Source organism: Rhinolophus sinicus, linkage group LG10 (assembly GCF_036562045.2).
Source record: "Rhinolophus sinicus isolate RSC01 linkage group LG10, ASM3656204v1, whole genome shotgun sequence".
Lineage (NCBI taxonomy): Eukaryota > Metazoa > Chordata > Mammalia > Chiroptera > Rhinolophidae > Rhinolophus > Rhinolophus sinicus.
Genome location: NC_133759.1, coordinates 102,047,097 through 102,071,379, shown reverse-complemented (window position 1 = coordinate 102,071,379; position 24,283 = coordinate 102,047,097). Strand labels below are relative to the sequence as shown.

General features: G+C 42.9%; 1 protein-coding gene across 11 annotated transcripts in view; it reads right to left on the bottom strand.

The window, feature by feature from the left end:
• Window positions 1-24,283, bottom strand: part of TENM2 (teneurin transmembrane protein 2) — a 1,556,107-nt gene that overhangs the window by 21,575 nt on the left and 1,510,249 nt on the right. For all 11 annotated transcript variants that reach the window (XM_019740878.2, XM_019740872.2, XM_019740888.2 and 8 more), the window contains 3 exons: window positions 22,473-23,347; window positions 14,776-14,951; window positions 12,927-13,162 (listed from right to left, as the gene is read on the bottom strand). In XM_019740878.2, the coding sequence (XP_019596437.2) occupies window positions 12,927-13,162; window positions 14,776-14,951; window positions 22,473-23,347 (1,287 nt within the window). The remainder of the gene's footprint in view (window positions 1-12,926; window positions 13,163-14,775; window positions 14,952-22,472; window positions 23,348-24,283) is intronic.

Below are 24,283 nucleotides of genomic sequence, written 5' to 3'. Positions count from 1 at the left end.
AACAGCAGGGTTACCGGTTTGATTCTCTCAATTCCCCCATGGGCCAGTGAGCTGCGCCCTCCACAACTAGACTGAAGACAATGAGCTGCCGCTGAGCTTCCAGAAGGGCAACCAGATGGCTCAGTTGGTTAGAGCGTGAGCTCTCAACAACAAGGTTGCCGGTTCAATTCCCGCATGGGACGGTGGGCCGTGCAACCTGCAACTAAAGATTGAAAACAGCGACTGGACTTGGGGAGCTGAGCTGTGCCCTCCACAACTAGAATGAAGGACAACAACTTGGAGCTGATGTACCCTGGAGAAACACACTGTTCCCCAATAAAATAAAATACAGTCAGTGTGATATGAGACCCTGTCTGCAGTTACTTGGGAGAGACCAACAGCTGAGTTATATAATATAATCTTGTACGTGTGTATCTGTGTACACACACACACACACACACACACACACGAATATATACTGTAACACTTGAATATATACTATAACACAGAATCCTGAGGGTACCTACATATAAATCATGTATATTAGCATGACTACCATTATAACAACTATATTAGAATGCCAGGTTGCTAAGATTGCAGAAAGAACTGAATAGTGGACAAGCACAGAAGATGGGTCCCCAACCACTGACTGCCAACATTTGAGTTTGTTGCTCCTGCTTAGAGCTGATGAGCCTCTGACTCCTGACCTGGGTGCACCAACCATAAAGAAGTGATAGGCGCTAACCATTAGCTGGTGAATTGATAATTTAAGGTGGAACCTTATTCCCAAATTCACCATGTCCCTGGGAAGGGATTTTATTATAGCACTGGTTTGAGTTAACTTATTATTTTCCTGTTTTATTGAGATTTATTTGACATATATCTCTGTATAAGTTTAAGGTGTATACATAAGGATTTGACTTACATATATTGTGAAATGATTACCTCAGTAAATTTAGTTAACATTCATCACCTCACATAGATAAAAGAAAAAAGAAAAAAACAGCGTTTTTCTCCTGGTAATGAGAACTCTTAGGATCTACTCTCTTGACAACTTTTATATGTGCGTACATCATACAGTAGTGTTTACAGTAGTTATCATGTTGTACGTTAGGTCCCTAGTACTTAGTTGTCTTACGACTGGAAGTTTGTGCCTTTTCACCACCTTCCTCCAATTCCCCCGTCCCCTTGCCCTGCCCCCTGGTAACCACAAATAATCTGATCTCCTTTTCTATAAGTTAATTTTTTTTTTTTTTTTTAAGATTCCACATGAAATCATACGATGGCTGACAATTAACTTCGCAAACTCATCCTGGAACAAGTGCTACATACCTCATTGCTGAATATCACTATGGTCACCTTCGAAGTCCTCCCCTTGGGAAGCTATGCACCGACACCAGCACCTAGTCCACCCTTCAAAGCAGTTTTGGAACTCTTTTTCTGGAATGGCCATCCGAGCCATTCTCCCTTGATGTCCTGAATGTCATCAAAATGTCTTCCTTTAAATATATCCTTTATCTTTGGGTAAAGAAAGAAGTCATTGGGGGCCAGATCAGGTGAGTAGGGAGGGTGTTCCAATACAGTTATTTGTTTACTGGCTGAAAACTCCCTCACAGACAGTGCCATGTGAGCTGGTGCTTTGTCGTGATGCAAGAGCCATGAATTGTTGACAAAAAGTTCAGGTCGTCTAATTTTTTCATGCAGCCTTTTCAGCACTTCCAAATAGTAAACTTGGTTAACTGTTTGTCCAGTTGGTACAAATTCATAATGAATAGTCCCTCTGACATCAGAAAAGGTTAGAAACATCTCACAACAAGTTTGCGAACTTAATTATCTTACCTCATACAGTATTTTTCTTCCTCTGACTTATTTTACTTAGCATAATGCCCTCCAGGTCCATCCATCTTTTTGCAAATGGCAGGATTTCCTTATTTTATATGGCTGAATAATATTCCATTGTACATATATACCACATTTTCTTTATCCATTCATCCATTGATGGACACTTAGGTTATTTCCATGTCTTGGCTACTGTAAATAATTCTGCTATGAATTTGGGAGTGCAGATATCTCTTTGACACAGTGTTTTCATTTCCTTTGAATATATTCCCAGAAGTGGAATTGCTGGATTGCATGGCAGTGTCTTGTCTACGAAGGGTTGTTATTTCTTCTTCTTGTAAGGGGGAGTGAAGTCAGGACGGACCTATGTTGCCATTTTGGTGACATCATGACAAGTTGACTTTTGAAATATGTAATTTCTATAAAAATGCCCAATCCTTCTAATAATTAAATATGATAAATTGACTGGAAGCTGAGCCAAGGAGTTCAGGCTAGTTGTGTAATTTGATTAGAATCAAAGATCTTTAATTATGAGGGTGCCGTTTGTGAAGAGGCGGTGCCTCAGGTGTGGGGTGTGAGACGTTGGAGGGCTCGACAGGCATGTCCCACCCTTCATGGGCACCTGTCCCCCAGCTTCGATTGTGCAGGAGCTTTAATTTAGCCACACTGTTCTCTTATTCCAAATTAAATTACCCATCTAACAATATTTAAATTAACCTTGAGGCTTCCTGGAGAACATAAAAGTTATTTTGAATTATTTTCACTGCCAGGATCAGCATAATTCCCTTCCCAGCTGGCTCGGTAGGTTCTCAGCAATAGAGAAACCAATTTTTAAATTAATACAATTTTGTATTTGTAAGGAAGCCATTATTTTTAATTATCGGGCATTTTCCTCAGCCTGGCTTCCCCAGTTAATAAAACTCAGCTATTTAGCATGGATTTTTATCTTTGCAGAGGGCAGACTTTGGGAAGTAGTTTCCCCTGTGGGATCTCCCCCCAGAATGTTTTGATCTCACCAAGCACACGCCTGTCACAAGGAGGTTCATAAAAAACCCTGAGAAAAGGAAACGCTGTAGTCAAAATGGCCATGCTGGGACTATAACCCGTGACTCTAACGTAGCTCGAGGGGCAATGACGGGAGCCGGTGATTTGAGAAACACGAAGGAGGAAATTAACACTGGGCTGGATCTCCTCCAGGAAATGGCACTGGAGCACAGCAGGAGAGATTTCAGTTAGACTCATACAAGAACTGTTTGCCCATTGCGCATTGAGTATGGGAAACCAAAAAAAGATTAGTGAGGGAGGGCATGAGCTTCTCCACGTCTGGTGATGTTTAAAAGCACAATTCCTGTCTTGGGGAGTTTAGTTATTCACCTGGCCTAGATGACATCTTCATTTTCTTTCTGGGATTTAAAAAGCAGCTTCTCCCCAGATCCCATATAAGACTCAATGCTACATTGGGATCAGTGCTTGTGCAGACAAAACAACTTGCTATAAATTTAATATTAGCTTAAATAATGCATAATTAGAAGGGTAAGCCTCTGCAAACACATTAAATAATGTATTCCCCAAGCAAACATTATTTTTGGATGACTTGCTATTTTGGATGGTGGTGAGGCAGAAAGGTGAAAAAGCCTGAATTTGAGTTGCAGTTTTGACAACGATTAGCTTTGTCGTTGCAAAGCAGTACCTTTACCACCCGTGCCTCAGTTTCCTTACCTGGCCTGTGAGCTTCTGGTAGGTAGAGACTTTATCTTATCTTTCTTAATGTCCCCATTATTTTAGACAGTGCTTGGTGCTGAACACACATTTGTAAATAAGGGGGTTGAATTAGACTGAGTATAAGATTCCTGACAACTCTGATGACCTAAGATTCTAACATGGAAACGTGAGAACAGAAAAGGTGACCAGGACATCGTGAGCACCAAATATCTGAAAAGCTTCATTCCAAAGAGCCATCAGAGTCAGTCTGGGAGGACCCCCAAGACCTGGAATTAACAGAGGTCAAAGGGAATGGATTTTCACGATGTTAACTTAAAATCCCATTCATTCAATATTTATTGAGCACCTACTATGTGCTTGTTAAGCTACAGCAAGACAGCTATGGCCCCTGCCCTCAGGGAGCTTACAGGTCAAGGAGGATAAAGACCCATGAACCAACAATGAGAAACATTAGTGTGGAAACGAGAGTAAACATAGGGAAGAAACAATGGGAATAGAGGAGGGACACAGCCAGAACTGGGCTTGTCGACAAGGACAGTTTCCCAAAGGAAGTGCTGCCTTAATGGGGGCTGTGAAGTTTGAGTATGACTTCACAGGTGAGGGCGGGAGAAGAGTCCAGGAGACTATTCCAGGTAGGGAAGTCAGCAAGTGAAAGTCTGAGTAGTAAGCAAGGGCCCTACACATGCAGAGCTTCATTTCAGATGCTGTGGGAATATTCTAGTGGAGGTGGGTGGGTTATTGTTAGGGATATGGCAGAGAAGATAGGTGTCTGGTGTGGAGGCTCAGCCCAGACCACGTGAATGAGCTTGTACTTGTCGCCCTTCAACTTGAACTTCCAGAAGCCAAGCATGCCACGTGTCTCCTAGCATCTAAGAAGGAAAGTAGACAGTCCAGCCTGTAGATGAATGCTCCTTTGCATTCATTCTCTAGTGGGTAAATCCGGGGAGGACTTCAGTATTTCTAAGACCCTTATCAGGGCCAATAAGACCCCATACCCTTGACCTCACCCCCACCTAGCTTGCTCCAGGCACACTGGCTCTCCTTCTGCTCAGGTTACAACCAACAGTCTCTTCTGCCTCAGGGCCTTTGCACAGGGCCAAGCATAGGAGCCTTTCCTTCCACCTCAGGCCTGGAAAATTCCTCTTCTTCATTCAGTTCTCAGCTCAAATATCATTTACTTGAGTGGCATTAACTTACATCAGATATTCCCTATCATCTCCAAACCTGTATTTTATTTATAGCATCCATACCAGTTTCTTTGATGAAGCTCCACAAGGGTTTTCCATCACACCCTCCGAAACAGCAAGGCATCCAAAAGTAACACTTGCTTGGGGGAATGCACTGTCTCATGTGTTTGCAGAAGTTTGTTCTTCTGAGTATGTATTATTGAAGCTATTATAATATTAAATGTATCACAAGTTGTTCTGTCTCTACAAGCACTGCTCACAATTGAGAATCTTTTCTGTTTTGCTCACCAGTATACCTAGTGCCTAGCACAGTGCCAGGAACATGCCAGGTATTGGAAAAACAAAATATTAGTGGGTGCAGAATGAATGACTGTGGCAGGAAGGAGCTGATAAAATCCAGGCTTTCACAATGGCTGTGTATGTTAACAGACCTACCTGAGCAGGCTCCATGCAGAATTGAGTCCACGTGTGTGTGTTCACATGTACTCATACACGTCTGCCTCACATCTTGCTCCTCTGTCACTGTCATTTGCCACAAAAGTAAAAGTAACACAAGCCAACGTGTAATTGCAATGTCATATTAATTATATGGAAACCAAAACAAAATTACTAACTCCCACTCCTTCTTGGAATACTAATAACACTAATACCAATATCGTGATGGAAGATTATCTTGGAAGCAATTTTTCTTTTGTTCTGCCACCTACACATGTAGCTGTTTCTTGCTTTTGCAATCTTTATGTAAATCATAATCAGGAGGAAATATCCTAGAGGGTGGTTATACGCCTTCCTTTTCAGAGGGAACTATGCACTCAATCCATTTTAGGAAAGAATGTAAGTTTTAAATCTTAATAGAAGGGGTCAGTTTCAGTTCTGTATTCTGAAAGTCCAGCAAAAAGGCTTTCTGGGGGTAGGGGCGGAGGCATTAATGCATTTACAGATCCGCCGGGCCGGCATTTTGCCTTCTGATTAGGCTTTGGAGGATGTAGAATATTTGTGTGTGTGTGTGTGTGTGTGTGTGTGTGTGTGTGTGTGTGTCTGTGTGTGTGTGTGATTTAACCTACCAGCTCTTCCTTCTTTGGGTACAGCGCCTCCTTTCTTTAACGTTTCCCCTGTCTAGGAAGTTTTACTGAGATGCTCTTCACAAGACCCATGTGTCACATGTGACCCAAGCCTGGCCAATCGGAGACCCCCATTTCCCTAACCAGTGATTGGTTCAGGGATGTGAACTCCATCTGGCCAGGCCAATCACAGTTCCTCCACAGGATTAAAAAACAATGCTGGGGGAGACCCTTTCGCCTTTCCTCTGGGATCACTAGGCTGAGCTGATATCAGCCTGGAGTCACCTTTGACCAAGTCTGTCTGACCACCCAGTGTGAAGAGGTCACCAGTCTACTGTAGGAAAAAACGAGGCCTACTATCGGGAGAAACACTGCTAGGAGATGGAACGGGCTGTGAGAAAGAGACAACATGAGAGAGATGTCAGCCTGATGACATCGTTTGGGCTTATGGTGTCACTGAGCTAGTCCATCTGTTGTGGGGGCCGTTAGGCAAGACAAAGCATGCTCTTTTTTATTAATCTACTTCATGTGCACTTCCTGTCTGTTGCAGTAGAAAGATTCTTGACAAACACAGGGACAATGTGATTGTGAACTCATGCCTGCTTTCAGTGGGGAAGTGGGATTTATGGGCCAAGCACCTTTCCAGGAGGAGCCTTGAGCGGGCGTGGCCATCACACCTTCATTTGTTACTTGTTGCCTGAGTGTCTACCACAGAGCGCTTGTCACCAGGGATGCGGGTGGTGGTGAGATGGTCTCTGTGCTCACGGCGCTTACCGACGCGCTGATGCAACGGTGTCATGTGGTTTTGAAAGGCCAGCGAGAACAGAGAAAGGAAAGGTGTGTGCTGAGGGGAAGAGAGAGGGAGGGCTCTTCCAAATGAGATTCCTTGAGAAAGCCTTGGGAGGATAATGAAAATCTGCGCCGCACTGAATTTGGGCAGGGAAGAAGGGATGAACTCTCCAAATTTTGCCAAAGCACCGTAAAGCTGTGGGTAGAAGGGTGTGGTTAAGCTCCATCCCTCTGCCATCTTAGATTTCACCAGCCTGTACGGAAGAGCTGCTGACAGTTGTTAGAAGGGGTACCGAGTGGGGTAGAATGTCATGGGGCACTGCTCTATCATGATCGCTTCTCGGGGGTTTCTGGTCTTCTCTGAACTCTAGAGCAGCTCCGTGCCTTGGGCTCGCCAGTTCCTGGAAAAGGTCAGGTTGTTTGCTTCAATGCGTGACACCCTCAGTCACTGCTCCCCAGATTCTCTGCTGTCCATGGGGGAGTGACAATTACAGGGTGCTGGTGAAATGGTTGCACTTTAAAGGTTCATTGAATTTCTTCCCCCTCTCAAGAGGCAAGACCAGGGCTGTCCGAATCTCAATCCCTGTTTTGGGGTTCAGTTCCCAGCCCCTGTTCTTCACATGTCCTGGCAGGCCAGCCCCCAAAGTCTGGATGGCTGCTCAGCTTCCCAGTCTCTATGATCATGGAGAGGGACCCCTCAAACGGCGAGCATGCCAGAGGAACCCTGCTAGTTGCCAAATGCTGTTAATTGTACGTGCTTTGTATCCCAGATCTCTCTTCCTCTTCTTTTTCTCTCAATTGCTAGTGATTTAGTTTGTTTGGATCACTGCAGCAGCCTCCGTGCTGTCCCTCTCCTCCTATCGCGTCCCCTTCTAATCTATCTTCCTCCACATCTGAGGAAGCCTGAGAGGTCTGTCTGTCTTTTCTTTTCCTCCCATGAATGCTGAGGTGGCACTGCAGAGATAAAGGGTACGTTTCTGTCATAATCGTGCTCATGCTTGCTGAAGGACTGCTGTCTCCTCCTTAAGCAGTGTGTTAAGTCCTGCATCCAAACGGCAGGATCTGTCCTAGTGTCTGATACCTGGCCCTGCTCTGTGTCTTGTCTGGAAGGTGAAGGGCAGCGTTAAACTCACACCCCGTGTGCTGCTTCAGTCTCTGTGAGTTTCCTTAGTAAATGTGGTGGAGGCCTGTTTGTGTGGGCTCTGGCAACTTGCCTCTGTTTGCTCCAAGTTGGATTTCGCTGGCATATAGAAATCTAATTTTTACTTAGTATGTATAGTTACATTGCTGAAATTGTTTATTGCTGCTGAAATATTTTCAGTTGTCTCTTGTTTTCCAGGTAACAGATTCTCCAAATAATGACAGTTTTGCTTTCTTGCTTTTTATTTATTCACTAAAAATATATATATATATATATATATATATATATATATATATATATATATTTACTTATTTATTTAATTCTCCCCCACCCCTCCAACCCTTCACCCCCTCTGCTTTGCCAACAACCATCAGCTTGTTCTCTGTATCTACGGGTCTGCTTCCATTTTGTTTATTCATTTATTTTGTGTTTTTAGATTCCACATAGAAGTGAGATCATATGATATTTTTTCTTTCTCTATCTGACGTATTTCACTTAGCATAATACTCTCTAGGTCCATCCATGTTGTCACAAATGTCTAGATTGCATTCTTTTTTTTATTGCTGAATAATATTCAATTGCATATACACACATCTTCTTTATCCATTTATCTACTGATGGACACCTAGATTGCTTCCATATCTTGGCTGTTACTAGTAATGCTCCAATGAACATAGGGGTGCATATATCTTTTCAAATTAGTGTTTTTGTTTTTCTTTTGATAAATACCCAGAAGTAGAATTGCTGGATCGTATGGTAGCTCTATTTTTAATTTTCTGAGGACCCTCCATACTGTTTTTCATAGTGGGTGCACTAATTTACAAGCCAACCAACAGTGCACAAGGGTTCGCTTTTTTCCACATCCTCACCAACACTTGTTTGTTGATTTACTGATGATGGCCATTCTGACAGGTGTGAGATGATATCTCACTGTGGTTTTAATGTGCGTTTCCCTGATGATTAGTGATGCTGAACATCTTTTCATGTATCTGTTGGCCATTTGTATGTCCTCTTGGGAGAAATGTTTCTTCAGGTCCTCTGTCCATTTTTTAATAGGATTGTTTGTTTTTTTTTTTGGTGCCAAGTCGTATGAGTTCTTTATATAGTTTACATATTAACCCTTTATCATTTGTAAATATTCTTTTCCCATTTAGTACATTGTCTTTTCCTATTGTTGATGGTTTCCTTTGCTGTGAAAAAACTTTTTAGTTTGATATAGTCCCATTTGTTTATTTTTCATTTGTTTTTCTTGCTTGAGGAGACACATCTAACAGATATTGCTAACAGCGATGTCTATATTTGCTTCTAGGGTTTTTATGGTTTCAGATCTAATATTTAAGTCTTTAATCCACTTTGAGTTTTGTACATGGTGTAAAGAAGTGGTCCATCTTAATTTTTTTTTTTGCATGTACCTGTCCAGTTTTGCCAACACCACTTATTGAAGAGACTGTCTTTACCCCACCGTATACGCTTGCCTCCTTTGTTGTAGGTTAATTGACCATATAAGTGAGGATTTATTTCTGGGCTCTGAGAGATCTTTCTAATACAACACATCCCAACACATCACTCTGCTAATTAAACCCTGGAACAGCTCCCCACAGTCCTCAGGATAAACGCCAGCCTAGCAAATTATTCCTTTCCATGTGCAGCCCCGGCCAACTCCCTCTTTTTTGCACCCCAATATAACACATTCCCCTTCTCTCTGGTCAAACTGAGTTAAAGTTTTCTGAAATGCTATTCCCCTTTTTGACCTCTTTGCAATTATTTCACAGCAACACTTTCTGTCTGATCATCCCTTCCCTCTCTCGTTGTCTGGCTAATTCCTACTGCGCTTCAGAACTGATTTCTACTCTTCTGTGATGCCCTTCCAGATCCCATGTCAACCGTCAGACCTGACTGGGGTGCCTGAGACCCTGCTTTGTGTTCACCAACTCTCCTTTCATGTTATTCTCCTTGGGCACTCAGAAAGACAACATTTCCTGGGCTTTCTTGCAGTTAAGTTGAAGCTACCCCACCATGTTCTCACTAGGGTGGGTGGAAACGTTGCATGCCGTGTCCAGCCCTGCTCATTAAGTCCCCTTCAACCATCCAAGCCCTCTTCCCCTTGCACAGCAACCTTGGAGGTCATGTGCTTAAATGACAGCATCAGAAGGTGGAACAAATACAGTGAGTGATCACTAAGAGCTGCCTGATTCATTTGGACTGTGTGTTCAGCCCCTTAGATTTCAGGTCTTGTTTTCTGCCCACAGCCTATCCTCTCCTGGTTAATACAATGAAGTATCCCTTTCCTTGTGGTATTAACCTCTATTATCGTGTACATCACGCTATTTGCACTGTCTCCTCCACCAGACTGTAAGCTCCTTGTTGGCAAGAATTTAGTTTTATCTCTCTATAGTCCACTCACTCCACAGTGCTTGACATATAGTTGGCATTGAGTAAACATCTTCTTTGGTTTACAATTTGAAATATTGGTTTAATTTGTAGCCCAAATAACAGAAGAGACTTACACCAAAGAGAAAATAAAACTAGACGGTACACAGGAAACCAAACAATTAGTTATAAAATGTAACGTTCGCCTAAGAGTCCAGTCTTGTAAACACCTTTTGAATGAATGAAAAATTTCAGGGCTCCATGTGACAATGGAGTCAAACTAGAGGGAAAAGAACTGTCAGGACAGAAGGTAAGGAGAGAAGAGCCTGCATTCTCATTAGCCAAGGTAGCCTGCATGCCTTGTGGAGGCCAACAGATGCCTTTGGTTTAGCAGCTGCAAACTTCCCTGCCATGGGTTCATGAAGTAGCTCAGGCAATGGACCCACCCCCCACCCCCAGTTCTCCTAATCCACATCACACTCCACCTTTCCTTGACCCCTTCTCCCAACTGCTCCCCTGCAATTGCCAGGAGTTGCTTTTATTTCGTTCACTAAACAATGCATGAATTGAACTAAAATAAATGAGATGCAAATAAATTCCAGGCTTTCTCCCTCATTTTCAAATTACATTTTCAGTCCACTCAACCTGTTATAATCTCATAGTGATTTTCATTTAAGAGAGCTAAATGGATATGTGATTGTTGTTACAGGAACTAACACTAGACAATTAAGTGTTGAGGTGTTGATAGATAAAGCTGTGTTTTGATTTGCATAAACATGATGCCAGCAAATCTAACCCTGGCAGAAATTCAGTTAGAAGACCGGCGTGCCTAACTTCTGCTGATTACCACAAGTCCCATTATTAAGATTTTTAACATTCAGAGTTGGGATTATAGCCATTTTATATTAGGGCCACATCTAACTTTATTTTGAAAACTTAGTCAAAACGCGTAACTGATTTATCAGAGAAAAGGCGTGATTACTACTCGTAATCAACTTCTCCAGTGCAGAGTATCAAAAATCAATTATACAGCCCTGAAATCCAGTCACTGAGGATTTAACTACTAATCTCATTTCATTTTTGTCTTTAGGAAGATACTGCAGCTTGCAACTTTGCAGATACCAGCAGAGGAAGAAAAACATGGGAGCCAGCTGATAACCTACTGTGAGAATTAAACTTCAACTAGACAAAAGCAGAATGGTAATATGGAGTGGCCTGGGCCCTGCAGGGAGGTCACCTGGGCTGGCTGAATTTCCCTCCAATCACCCAGCAAAAGTTACGGCCCAAGTTTTGTGAGCAGTAAGCCTTCCACTCTTAGGGATTCCAAAGCATTAGTTACACCCTGCCACGTTCCACTGTTTACTGTCTTTCTAGTGTTTATCTCAATCCGCAATTACTGTAGTTATTTCTTTTAGTTATTGTCTGCCCCTCTTGCCCTCACCCCTGAAAGTCAGCTGCAGGAGCGGAGGGATTTTGTGTGCTGTGCCATGTATCTCCAGTGAATAACAGTGCCTGGCCAATCAAACTCAGTGAGTACGTGTCGAATTTCATGAAGCCTGGGATCCCTAGGATTGCCTCCTGGGGGTAAGAAACAGTCCCTCTGAGTGCCAGATAAGGGACCAGAGTAGGACCCAGATTATCTGGATGCACGAGGATCGAAACAGGAAGCTGTGTGGCCTGGTGGATAAGAATACTGGCAAGTGAACCACACAGAAAGATGGAATTGGGGCTGAGTCTGGCTTTGCCATTTTTCCAGCCATTGTGCCCCTGGACAGGTTAATTAGCTTCCCCAGAGCCTGTGTTTCCTCGTCTGAGAAATGGAGATATTATTGACAATCCCCACGGGGCTACTGAAAATAGTATAATACAAGTAAAGCATTTAACATACCGTGTTTCCCCAAAAATAAGACCTGGCCGGATAATCAGCTCTAGTGCGTCTTTTGGAGCAAAAATTAATATAAGACCCGGTCTTATTTTAATATAACATAAAACCGGGTATATAATATAATAAATATAATATAATAATATAATATAATATAATATAATATAATATAATATAATATAATATAATATAATATAATATAATATAATATAACATGACTAGGTCTTATATTAATTTTTGCTCCAAAAGACGCACTAGAGCTGATTGTCAGGCTAGGTCTTATTTTTGGGGAAACAGGGTAATGCTTATATCATAAAAGTCCTCAATAAATATTATGTATTAATTTTTAAGAGACGTAACTTGTGGGTAAGTTGCCTAGTCTGCAGAAGCTAGAGTTGGTTAAAACTTCCTTCCGTGGTTGGCTTTTTACTTCCTCTTGGGAAGACTTTCGTGATCCCCGCAGGCTGGGTGATATCTCCTCCTCTCTGATCCCACCAGGCCCTGGATGGTCCTCTATTTTCTCACTTAACCCACCAGGTTACCCTGCTTCTATATATTCTACTGGACTGTCAACTTCTTGAGTGTCAACAGCACGTTGTAAAATATTTGTTCTTTAAGCATTTAGCAAGTTACACTGGCACCAATTCATCTGTTAAACTGGCCAAACAGTGAAAGTTGAGGGAGAAGATGGCAAGTGTGAAAAGAACACCAAGGCTGTCTCTAGCTCTAGTGAAAACGGTAAACCCCGTCCGTTTTCAGTCCTAGGAAATGGGGAACATTTTCCCCAAGGTGTCAGCCCCAAAGGGATATGGCTCCTACCTTCTGAGGGAAAGACTTGTCTTTTCCAGGGAGGAAAGGAGTAATGGAGGCTTGGAAACCAGGAAACTTCCACAGCTCCTGAGGAAAGGGTGTATCCCCGACTACTTGGTGGTGACAAGTTGGGTGAAACCACTTACCCGGAGTTTCCTGCCAAAGATGGTGACTTTGCCTTTAATCTGTTCCTTTCTTAGGCGCCACTCAATGGAGTTTAGGCCATTCTCCATGGGCAGCGAGATGTTGCAGCGCCCAATGGTGGGGGTGATGGTGCCCGCTAGGACATGGGGCTCACTGTGGAAGCTGACACCCATCCCATTGGCATACATCACCCTCAGGGTACCGTTATTACAGAGCTGGTAGCTGTTCCGCACTTGATCTGGAGAAATGTAAGTGGGGGTGGGGACAGGGAAATAAATTATCCACTCAGTCATAAGAGAATAGAACCCTTATTTTTATAAGTTTCCATGGTACTTTGCAGCTGTCAGTCTAAGGCTACCTTCAATTAACACACACACAATGTTAAGGTGAGTACAGAGATGCTACTGATCCGTGGAAAGAAAAACATTATTAATATGTGGCACTCCAGAAATAATTATGCTGTGATATTTTTCTTTTACTCACTGAAGACTATTAATAGTACACTTAAACATTTAAAGATGTCTGTTGCCTACACAATTTGTGTCAATCACATCCTTGCTCTTTGACATGTATTTTAGCTTAACTGGAAAAAAACAACAACCCCAAAACTACTTAAATACATATATATTTTTTCATTTTTGCCTACCATCTAACCTGAAGTTGATGGTTTAGCCACAGGTCAGATCCACTACAAATCATGTCTAGGATTCTTCAAGAAAATCAAGAGAAAAAGCAACCATCCTGCGCCTCATGCGTCAGGGGCTGACTCCATCATGATGCCACCTCCACTCGAGAGAACTCTAAGGAGATTTAACCAACATGAGGTAGACTGAGCCAGTAGGTGCTGATAACGTGCGCTTACCTGCCCAAATGGAAGCAATACTAGTCAATCAGACTTCTGACCTTTTTCTTTATCGGAAAGTTCCAGGAAGGAAATGTGAGTCAGAGACTCCTTTTACAGATATTTGCTTCCTGATTATTTGGGCAGAGGAGTCCAGCCGGGCTGGCCTCTGAGATACTGGGGTAGTGAGCAAGTGAGTACCTGTCACTTCTGCGACTGCAGCCATCATGCCGAAAGACAGAATCTACATCATTAATCATTTGGCAGAGCAGAAATAGAGTCATTGAAACAGACTCTGTTGGGGGATAATAGTCCAGAAATGTCACCATTTATCTACTGAGAGGACACTTTTATCTTCTGACAACGGGCTAACCCACTGACATTATATCTTAATTAAAAGAAAAATTAATCTGCACAATTCCTTTTCTTGCCAGCCCCTGTGCTTGTCCTGGACTGTATGTCATGTCGAACAGCAACAGTAACCATGGGGTGGTCAGAAGCCTTTGAGATCCCAGTCTTGGCAAGAGATTGCTAAAGAGCTCTGATTCCAGGACGAACAACTCAACAAACAAATGCTGGGAAAAGAGAATCAAAATGGGGACCCTCTCCCCCACCAAAAATAAGTTGAGCCCAAGAGAATAAACAGCCTTCGAGAAAGTAACTATGTGTATTGGGTCTGTGGGGAGTGCTGGGGATGGAGAGGTAGGAGGGTGGGGAGAGAGCACGGGGGGATGACAACTAATATTTTTAGATAAGCCTGTAGGCATTTCCAAATATCTAGATAATTCAGTATAGATGTCATTCTTCTGAATTTGATTAAGTCATTTTCTACAAGGTTGAGCTCTTGTGGAGTTTGTTTGCTGCAGACATTTCACTAAAATCGCAAGCTGAGTGAAGCTGTAGGTCTCTGAAAGTCCTCTTGGGCTTGGTAACTCACACTTCTGGGCTTGGCTGGATTCTGGGTCAGGAGGTGAATTTTGGGGTGGGGTGGTGGGATGTAGGGGGCTTACCTTGTACCACTGTGTAGGAAGCCTCCACTGAAGACAGGTTGGTAATAACAGTGACGTCATCATCACGGTTGGAGTTCTCAATGTCGATGGTGATGGATTTCTCCATTTCCCGGTGCAGACTGGTCACCACTCCCGTGGGGCGTGTTACATTGGTCAGGCGGCCCTCATGATCATAGCTGGAGGACAACACACTGCTTAGAACACAGTTACTGGGGCTGAAGGCTTTCCCAACACTCAGAACCACACAAGGGACAGGTTCATAGGGCCAGAGGAAGAGATTAGAAGGTGGGGTGGCCAGGTGGTGTGTCACTCTGAGGCCCCTTGTCACAATCCTCAAAACCCCAACCTGCCCTGAAAAATTGTGGTGACACTTTCTACTACCCACCGATATACCTGACTTGACTTGGTAAAAACATTTAACCTCTGGCAGTGTGTACTTAATTATGCTTTCCCAAGTTAGTGGGGACGTCTGCTTCTGAGCATTTTGTGCTTTTTAATTTATATGGACTACAAAGCCACCAAGTTAATCTTTCTAAAAATGATCAGTTTCCTTATGACCCGTCTCTATTGAACTAACCACGCTCTTTCCCATTGGTTGCTCAGTTAAATCAAAACTTAGCATTTGAGACCATCCATGCCCTTGGTCTTCCACACTCATATAACTTTGTCCAACTTATCACCTCATCGTCCTCTGGACGGTCAGCCTGGGCCAGATGCCATCTCCATGCCTTGGCTCAAATGTGGCAGGCTTGGCTTCCGGTAACTTTTTCTGTGGTCCTATAGCCCAAACCAATCGTGGCTTAGCTCCCTAAGAAGCCTGTTTTAGACAGTTTTCCCAGTGACTCACTTGATCTCAGTTGTCCTCAGCACCCAAGTCTAAGCACACCAGCAATCAAGTTCTGCTGCCAGAAAGTTGCCTGAAATTGGGCTCTCCTTCTTTATGTATATGTGTCATCTTTACTCTTTTCTCCAAGTGTGGAGTGTTTTTCCCATCTCCTTTAGCAGAAGCCTTGCTGTTCCACTTGGTGGAGCATTTCCCCACTGAAAGAGCCACTGTATTCAGGAAGCCTGTGCCCTCCTTACGCCTTAGGAAAGGGAAACGGACTCTTTTCAAGGTCTAAATGGAGAGGGCTTTGAGCTCTCCCAGATCAACTTGCTATTAGAGAAGGGATGGGGAGGAAGACGGAACAATGACGGTATTTGCTTAGAGGGTTAAAGAGAAGGAAGAACTACTCAGTTTCTGGGTGTGACTCCCTCTGGACTGGAGACAGGGACAAAGTTGGCAGGTCCTGAGTGATGGAGATGGGAAGTGGTACAGCATGTGGGGAGGGCCTGTGAGCAGAACTGCTGTGGCCTGTTGGACTTTACCCCTTAGTGCCTAGGACAACAAAAGCAAATATGGAGGGTGCTTGGTAAATGTTCTTGGAATAAAGGAATGCAGATCTGCTTTGGGACTTTCTGTTAGGTGAGAAATTTCGCTTCTGTGGTGAACTGGAAAGAGTCAAGCTCCGTAGATGTTTGAAGGCTGAAAGTGGTACTGCATTAAGCTGAACGACCAGTTGTGCAAAGGTGGTGGGGGACGGGGAGGCTATGAGCCAAAGGCGGCCCAGCCTTTGGCTCTACTCTTATCACTTGCTCAGGGGACTAGGCAGTGGGTGGTACAGATATTACATTCCCTGGAAAGCTCTGGTGGTATAACCACTATAAACATGGACAAGATTCGGACTCTCCAACACAAAGGGACTCCCTTGTGCTTTTTTGTCTGTTAAAGAAACTGCTTCTCAGACGGGGGTACAAAGATGTTATTTACAAAGTGACAAATTACAATAACCTAAATGTTCATTGATCAAAGATTTGTTAAATAACTGATGATTTATCCATAGAGTAGAAACCTATGAAACCATCGAAAGTGACGATGTGGGTTTCTGTTTATCAGCATGAAAAAAAATGCACATATTGTTGAGTAGAAAGAGTGGAATACAAAAATATATTCCTCTGATAGTATATTTTTGGGGGCGGGAGGAGTGAAAAAATGAGAATACAGAAGGAATTCTCTGAAAATATAGACATCTCAATATTAGGGAGATTTACCTCCATGTTTTTTGTATGTTTCCTTATTTGAGGAATTATTTGTAACCAGTATGCCTTACTTTTTTGTTTTATAACCAGAAACAAAAGATATTTTAAAATAAGAAAACAAAAAAGGAGAACAAATGAAGCCCAAAGTTAGTAAAAAAAAAAAAAAGGAAATAACAAAGGTCAGAGTGGAAATAAATGAAAAAGACTAAAAAGACAATGGAAATGATCAATGAAACTAAGTGCTGGTTCTTTGAAAAGATAAACAAAATTGACAAATCTTTATCTAGACTCACCAAGAGAAAATGAGAGCTGACTCAAATGAAATCAGAAATGAAAGCGGAGACATTACAATTGATAGCACAAAATACAAAGGATCATAAGAGATTACCATGAACAATTATACACCAATAAATCTAACAGCCTGGAAAAAAATGGATAAATTCCTAGGAACATACAATCTAGAACAGGGGTGTCCAAACTTTTTTCAATGATTTTTACCAAGGGCCATATGCGGTAAAATACACAAACAGCCGGGCCACTCACTCGAGGTGAATTACGTATTGCCTCACCTGGTTTATTTAAGTAAACTAAATATATTTTTGAAATTTGCTGCAGGCCAATTAATAATGGATTGTGGACTGCAGTTTTGACACCCCTGATTTAGCAGAATCATGAAGAAATAAAAATATAAACATACAAATTACCAGTAATCAAAAAACCCCCCAAAAACAAAAGCCCAGTATGAGATGGCGTCACTGGTGAATTCTACCAAACATTCGAAGAAGAATTAATACCAATCCTTCTCAAACTCTTCCAAAAAATAGAAGAGGAGGGAACTCTTCCAAACTCATTTTACAAGGCCAACATTACCCTGACACCAACCGCAGACAAGGATGGTACAGGAAAAGAAAATTACAAGCCAATATCTCAGTTGAATATAGATTCAAACATTCTCAACAAAATATTAGCAACAGTACATTGAAAGGATCCTATACCATGATCAAGTGGGATTCTTTCCTGGGATGAAAAGATAGTTCAACATCCACAAATCAATTGGTGTGATACACCATATCCATAAAATGAAGGCTAAAAATCACATGTTCATCTTGATGGACGCAGGAAAGCATGTGACAAAATTCAACATCTGTTTATGATAAAAACTCAACAAATTTGGTATAGAGGAAACATACCTCAACATATAAAAGGCCATATATGACAATCCCACAGCTAACATCATGGTACTCAATAGTATAAAGCTGAAAACTTTTCATCTAAGATCTGGGAATAAAACAAAGGATGCCACTTTATTCAACATAGTGTTGGAAGTCCTAGGCAGAGCAATTAGGCATGGAAAAAAAAAAAAGGCATCCAAACTGGAAAGGAAGAAGTAAAACTGTCACTATTTACATAGGACATGATATTACATAGAAAACTCAAAAGACTTCACCAAAACCCTGCTAGAACTAATAAATAAATTCAGTAAAGTTGCAGGATACAAAATCAACACACAAAAATCTGTTGCATTTCTATATGTTAATAACAAAATAGCAGAAAGATAAATTTAAGAAAATACCACTTACAGTTGCATCAAAAAGAATAAAATACCTAGAAATAAATTTAACCAAGGGGAGGTAAAACACCTGTACACTGTAATCTATAAGACATTGATGAAAGAAATTGAAGACACAAATAAATGAAAAGATAGTCCATGCTCATAGATTAAAATAACTAATATTTTAAAATGTCCATATTACCTATTGAATCTATAGATTCTACAGATTCAATGCAATCCCTATCAAAATTCCAATGGCATCTTTCACAGAAATAGAACAAACAATCCTAAAATTTGTATGGAACCACAAAAGACCATGAATAGCCAAAGCAATCTTGAGAAAAGAGAACAAAGCTGAAGGCATCACACTTCCTGATTTTAAACTCTATTACAAAGCTATAGTAATCAAAACAGTATGGTACTGGCATAAAAACCGACACGCAGATCAATGGACAGAATACAGAGCTAAGAAATAAATCCACACACACATATGGTCAATTAATTAACCACAAAGGAGCCAATAATATGCAACGAGGAAATGACAGCCTCTTCAATAAATGGTGTTGGGAAAACTGGACAGCCACATGCAAAAGAATGAAACTGGACCACTATTTTACACCACTGACAAAAATTAAACTTGAAAGTAAGATCTGAAACCATAAAATACCTAGAAGAAAACAGAGGCAGCAGTAAGCTCCTTGACATGGGTCTTTGTGATAATTTTTTGGAACTGACACCAAAAGTAAAGGCAACAAAAGAAAAAAAAAAATCAACAAATGGGACTACATCAAACTAAAAAGCTTCTGCACAGCAAATGAAACTATCAACAAAATGAAAAGGCACCTACTCAATGGAGAAAATATTTGCAAATCATATATCTGATAAGGCTTTAATATCCAAAATACATAAAGAACTCATACAACTCAAAAGCAAAGAACCAAACCATCTAATTAAAAATGTGCGGAGGCTCTGAATAGACATTTTTTCCGAAGAAGACCTACAGATGGCCAACAAGTACATGAAAAGATGCTCAACATCACTAATCATCAGGGAAACGCAAATTAAAACCGTAATGAGATATCACCCCACACCTGTCAGAATGCGTATAATCAACAAGACAACAAGTGTTGGCAAGGATGAAGACACCAGCAACCCTTGTGCACTGTTGCTGGGAATGTAAATGGGTGCAGCCACTATGGGAAACGGTATGGAGATTCCTCAAAAACTTAAAAAGAACTACCATATGAGCCAGCGATTCCACTTCTGGGTATTTATCTGAAAATAATAAAAACACTTAACTGGAGAAGATAAATGCACCCCTATGTTCACTGCAGCGTTATTTACAGTAGCCAAGACAACCTAAGTGTCCATCGATGTATGAATGAAGAAAATGGTATACACACACACACACACACACACACACACACATTACTCGGCTGTAAAAAAGAAAGAAATCGTGTCATTTGCGACAACATGGAAAGGACTTGAGGACATTATGCTAAGTGAAATAAGTCAGATAGAGAAAGACAAATTAAAAAAGAAACCAAGCTCGCAGATAGAAAACAGATTGGTGGTTGCCAGAGGCAGGGGGTGAGTATAAGGGGGGAAAGCAGGTCGACAGTTACAAACTTCCAGTAAGAAAATAAATGAATCCTGGGGCTATAATGTATAGCATAGCGGCCCTAGTTAATAACACCGTACTGCATTTTTGAAAGTTGCTAGGAGAGTAGATCTTGAAAGTTCTCATCTCAAGAATAAATTGTTTTGTAATTGTATGGTGATAGATGGTAACTAGATTTATTATCATTTTGTAACATATACCTGTGTTATCATTATATTGGATACCTAAAACTAATATAATAGTATGTCCATTTTACCTCAATAAAAATTAACGTAACAGTCCTAAGTGTTTAGATACGAGGTATACGGTGGAGTACTCTAGAACAGACAGTGTCCCCAACTCTTGCTGCCAAGTAGGGACTGTGTGAGGCGCTTATTCTTGGGACCCAGACTAGGATTGAATTCCAATCCCCTGTGCTACCTGGAGACCTACATTGTGCAGGGCGCCCTGCTTCCTTATGAGAGACACGGCAGAAAGCGGAGATTCTACTCTTGGGGAACAGAAGATTGGAGTTGAGGCCAGAATCTCAGGGGCCACAGGGTGAAAAACATGTTCTCTTTAACTTTCAAAGACGATTCAGCTGCCGGCAGCTCTAGCTTTGCTTACCTCCCCCGTGCAGCGAGTAACTCCAGAGTCAAGTCTTTTTGCAGAGAAGCCTACACATCATTACAAGGAGCTGAGGCCCTGTCATGGGCTCTCAAGGCCACCCAGTGAAACCAGTCCAGCTTCGGCCTGTGTGGGGCTGGAGGGCCGCCTCTGATTCATGTAGTCAACAGGTATTCGCTGAGTGCCCTATTATGTGCCTGGCAACATTTAAGGCACTGGGGACATGGCTAGGAATAAAGTGCATGAAAATCCCTTAAGACCTGTACATGCTAGATGGAGAGGGCAAAAAATAAACTACAATTTAAAATATAGAGAATGTCAGGTGGTGACAGTGGTAAGGATTAAAATAAAGGAGGAAGGGAAGGAGGGAGGGAGGGAGGGAGGGAGGGAGGGAGGGAGGGGGAGGGAGAGAGAGAGAGAGAGAGAGAGAGAGAGAGAGAAGGGGTGGTTGTAACTTTAAGTACTGTTCTTTCCTGGGAATTTAGCAGACAAATAGGACTTGTAAAGTGCATTCCCATGCCTGCTCAAGTGTCTAGGTCAGGCCTAATTCACACTGGCTCTTGAGAGCGACATTGTTTTTTCCTTAGTCAAGTGAGCCAACAAATGATCTCTGAAATGCATTGTTTCTTTAGGTGAAACTGCTAGAAGGAAAGATGAACATCTAGGAGGTGTTTGGGTTAAAGTATAGCTTTAACCCAACTTGGTGTGAGAGCTAAAGATGGCACTCACATGTTGCCTTCAGGGACAGAGTAACTGGCCCACAAAGTTGGATCAAGTTCCTGCGCCCTGAAGGATGGATGTTAGGGTGCTTCAGAAGTGTGAGAAAGTCAGCTTTGCCCTAAGAAGAAAGACAGGGCAAGGGAAAGCAATTCTGCAATGCAGCAGATTTCCAGTAGGGGGCAACAGCTTCCTTTACATTCTCCCAAGCCGATTTTCAACACAAAGAGAAAGTGAACTTTCCTGGATTTGGGAGTGATCAACAATGTCTCTCTCTCCCGGTTTCCCCTCTGTGACAAGCCCTCCCTAACTTACTAAATTCTCAGCTAGCAGCAACACCTCGACAGAAAGCAAGCAAGGACTCCAAACACATCGGGGTTAACCAGATCCTTCACCCTTCAAGGAGAGCCAGATACTTGTCAATTCCACCCCCGTCTCAGCCAGCAATTGGCAGAAGACGCCTTAGCAATTTCCTCCAACCAGCATCCCGCTGGTTAATACCTGCAGCAGCAGGCAGTCTGACCAAGAGAGCTGCCTGCAGGAACGAGGGAAAACAGCTTTTTGGCAAAACAAACGGCGGGACTATTAACTATGAGATAATTGTTAGGGGAAATATGACCAGCTCTCGCATCTTTTAATATACCTAGCACTTTATCTGTATTGATCTGCTTCTGCTGAGGAGGAAATTCAGAGTTTATCTGCCTGTCTGTGCAATCAAGTGTGTTGCTGGACCTAGTGGCAAATTACAGGAGCCCCACCAGGATCTTGCCTTTTAGGTTCTAATTTCCGCACACACGGCAAACATGAATAATCAGCAAAGTTAATCAGCGCTTGCTCTCTCAGGTGCCGTGCATGTCCAATATCCGGATATCAGAACGGCAAGCAGGCAAGAGCAATTCCCCACTCTCATAGGGGGCATGTTCAATGTCAGAGGCCCAACGGTGCAAATCATTTAGGAGTCGGGGAGAGGGGACATGCATATCTCGGGGCTATAAGTGGACATTAACGTTAGGAAGACAACGTGACTAAGCAATTCTCAAAGCTACGTGGACAACCCATCCTGATGCCAGCTAGGGTGGGCGGGGTAAGTGCTGTTGGGAAATCCTTTCTAAACCTACTTACTCGTAGAAAGTTGTCCATCCTGTTTCATCACTCTTGGTGGCCAGAAGGCCAGTGTTCCCATCATAGGTCATGAGGCCCAGCTCCAGGTTCTGTGTGGACACGACTTTGAGACCGCCGTTGGTGCCCACCGTGAGGGTGATGATCTGGTTGTCAGGCATGAGCAGGTGGCGGGGCGTGCCAGTGCTGTCCCGACGGATCTTCAGGGAATTCCCATTATTGTCAATTAACTCAGTGACGTCATTGTCAGCACTGTACGTGAAATTGTACAGGTACTCCCCCGTTACCAGGCTCACGGTGTACTGGTGGATGCCCTCGGCGTTGAAGACATACAATTCCTGTTCCCCGGGAGACGCAGCCTCGTACTGGTTGAAAGCATTGAGAACGGGCTTGTTCTTGCTGACTGCCCGGATCCGAATGTTTCCAAGGTCTGCGATGTAGATGGTACCATCTGGGGCGACAGCTAAGGACGATGGGGCATTCAAGATGGCATCCGTCGCGTAGGCATCGTCTCCGGAGTAGCAGTTGCAGTTGACATCGTTTTTGCAGTCGCAGTCGGAGGCTGCCCCTGCCAACAGGCAGATCTCTCCATTGGTTGTGACCTGGCGCAGGCGGTTAATCTTTTTCTCATCTGTCTCGGTGATATAGAGGACCCCAGTGTGAGAAATGGCAATGGCACTGGCCGACTCCAGGGCAGAGTGAATGGCCAGTTTGCTGAGTGAGTAGTCGATGCCGGGCACCTGGCAGTGCATGGGGCGTCCCGCGATGACGCTCACCTGGTGGTTTTCAGTGATGCGCAGGATGACATTGTTTTCCAGGACATACAGCGAATTGTCCATGGGGTTCACAGCAAGGTCTGTTGGCCACTCCAGGCGAACCTGTGGATGACATGGCTTCCGATGAAAGAACAGCCTCTAACATGCCCAACGTTTCACGGGGTAGGGCCCTTAGACTGGTGTTAGGCAGCTGGGGAAAAGGGAGTTTTTACTAACACCTGTACAAGAAACGCCCATCACCAAGCCATCTGCCCACTGCCCATGTTGAGTGTGCACTATGGTGGAGGAGAGACTACGTAACCAACTTCTCCCACTATAGATATCATCTGCTGTGGCTAGACTAGGTCACCAGCTCTACCCATGATGCTCCTCTCAGCCTCAGAGGATTGCACCAGGGTCAGAGTCATCACATACGGTTAGACAGGTAGTCCACTGCACAAGGGCCTGGTGGGATCCAGCCCACCCCCTGCTCACCAAGCCACAGGCCTGAGGAGGCTACATTCATTTAGAGGAGACCCCTTTATCCAATTCACAAAAAAGGAGCCATGCAGTTTGGAATGTGGCCCTGACCCAAGGGCAGCCCAAGCACAGGCTGGCCAGCACGTTAAAACTTGAGTGTTTGCTTGAAGAAACAAGCTGGACCAAACACATTCCTTTTCTGCAGAATTTGAAATGAAAATCTCACGAGCAAGTTGTTCGTTTGTTGTGGAATTTGACCTGAAATTAATGAGATTGACTGAGGGTTGGAAATGCCCTTACAGGAAGGGCAAACATATACTCCAGGTTGTTTGCAATCCATCTAATAAAGCCCAGTTTCTTATACTGTACATTTAAGTGAACCTGTGTTCTCTGCCACTGGAAGAGCCCGGACTAAAGGAATATCGCTTGGGGGAATATTGTAGAGGGCTCTGCTGTAGTTATTACTGCACAAAGTAAAGGTTTATATAGTGAGGATGCAATCATTTGAGATTAACAGGGAAGTTCTGATTGACATATAACACTGTACGGAACATTCTCAAACCTGCAATAATGATGGGG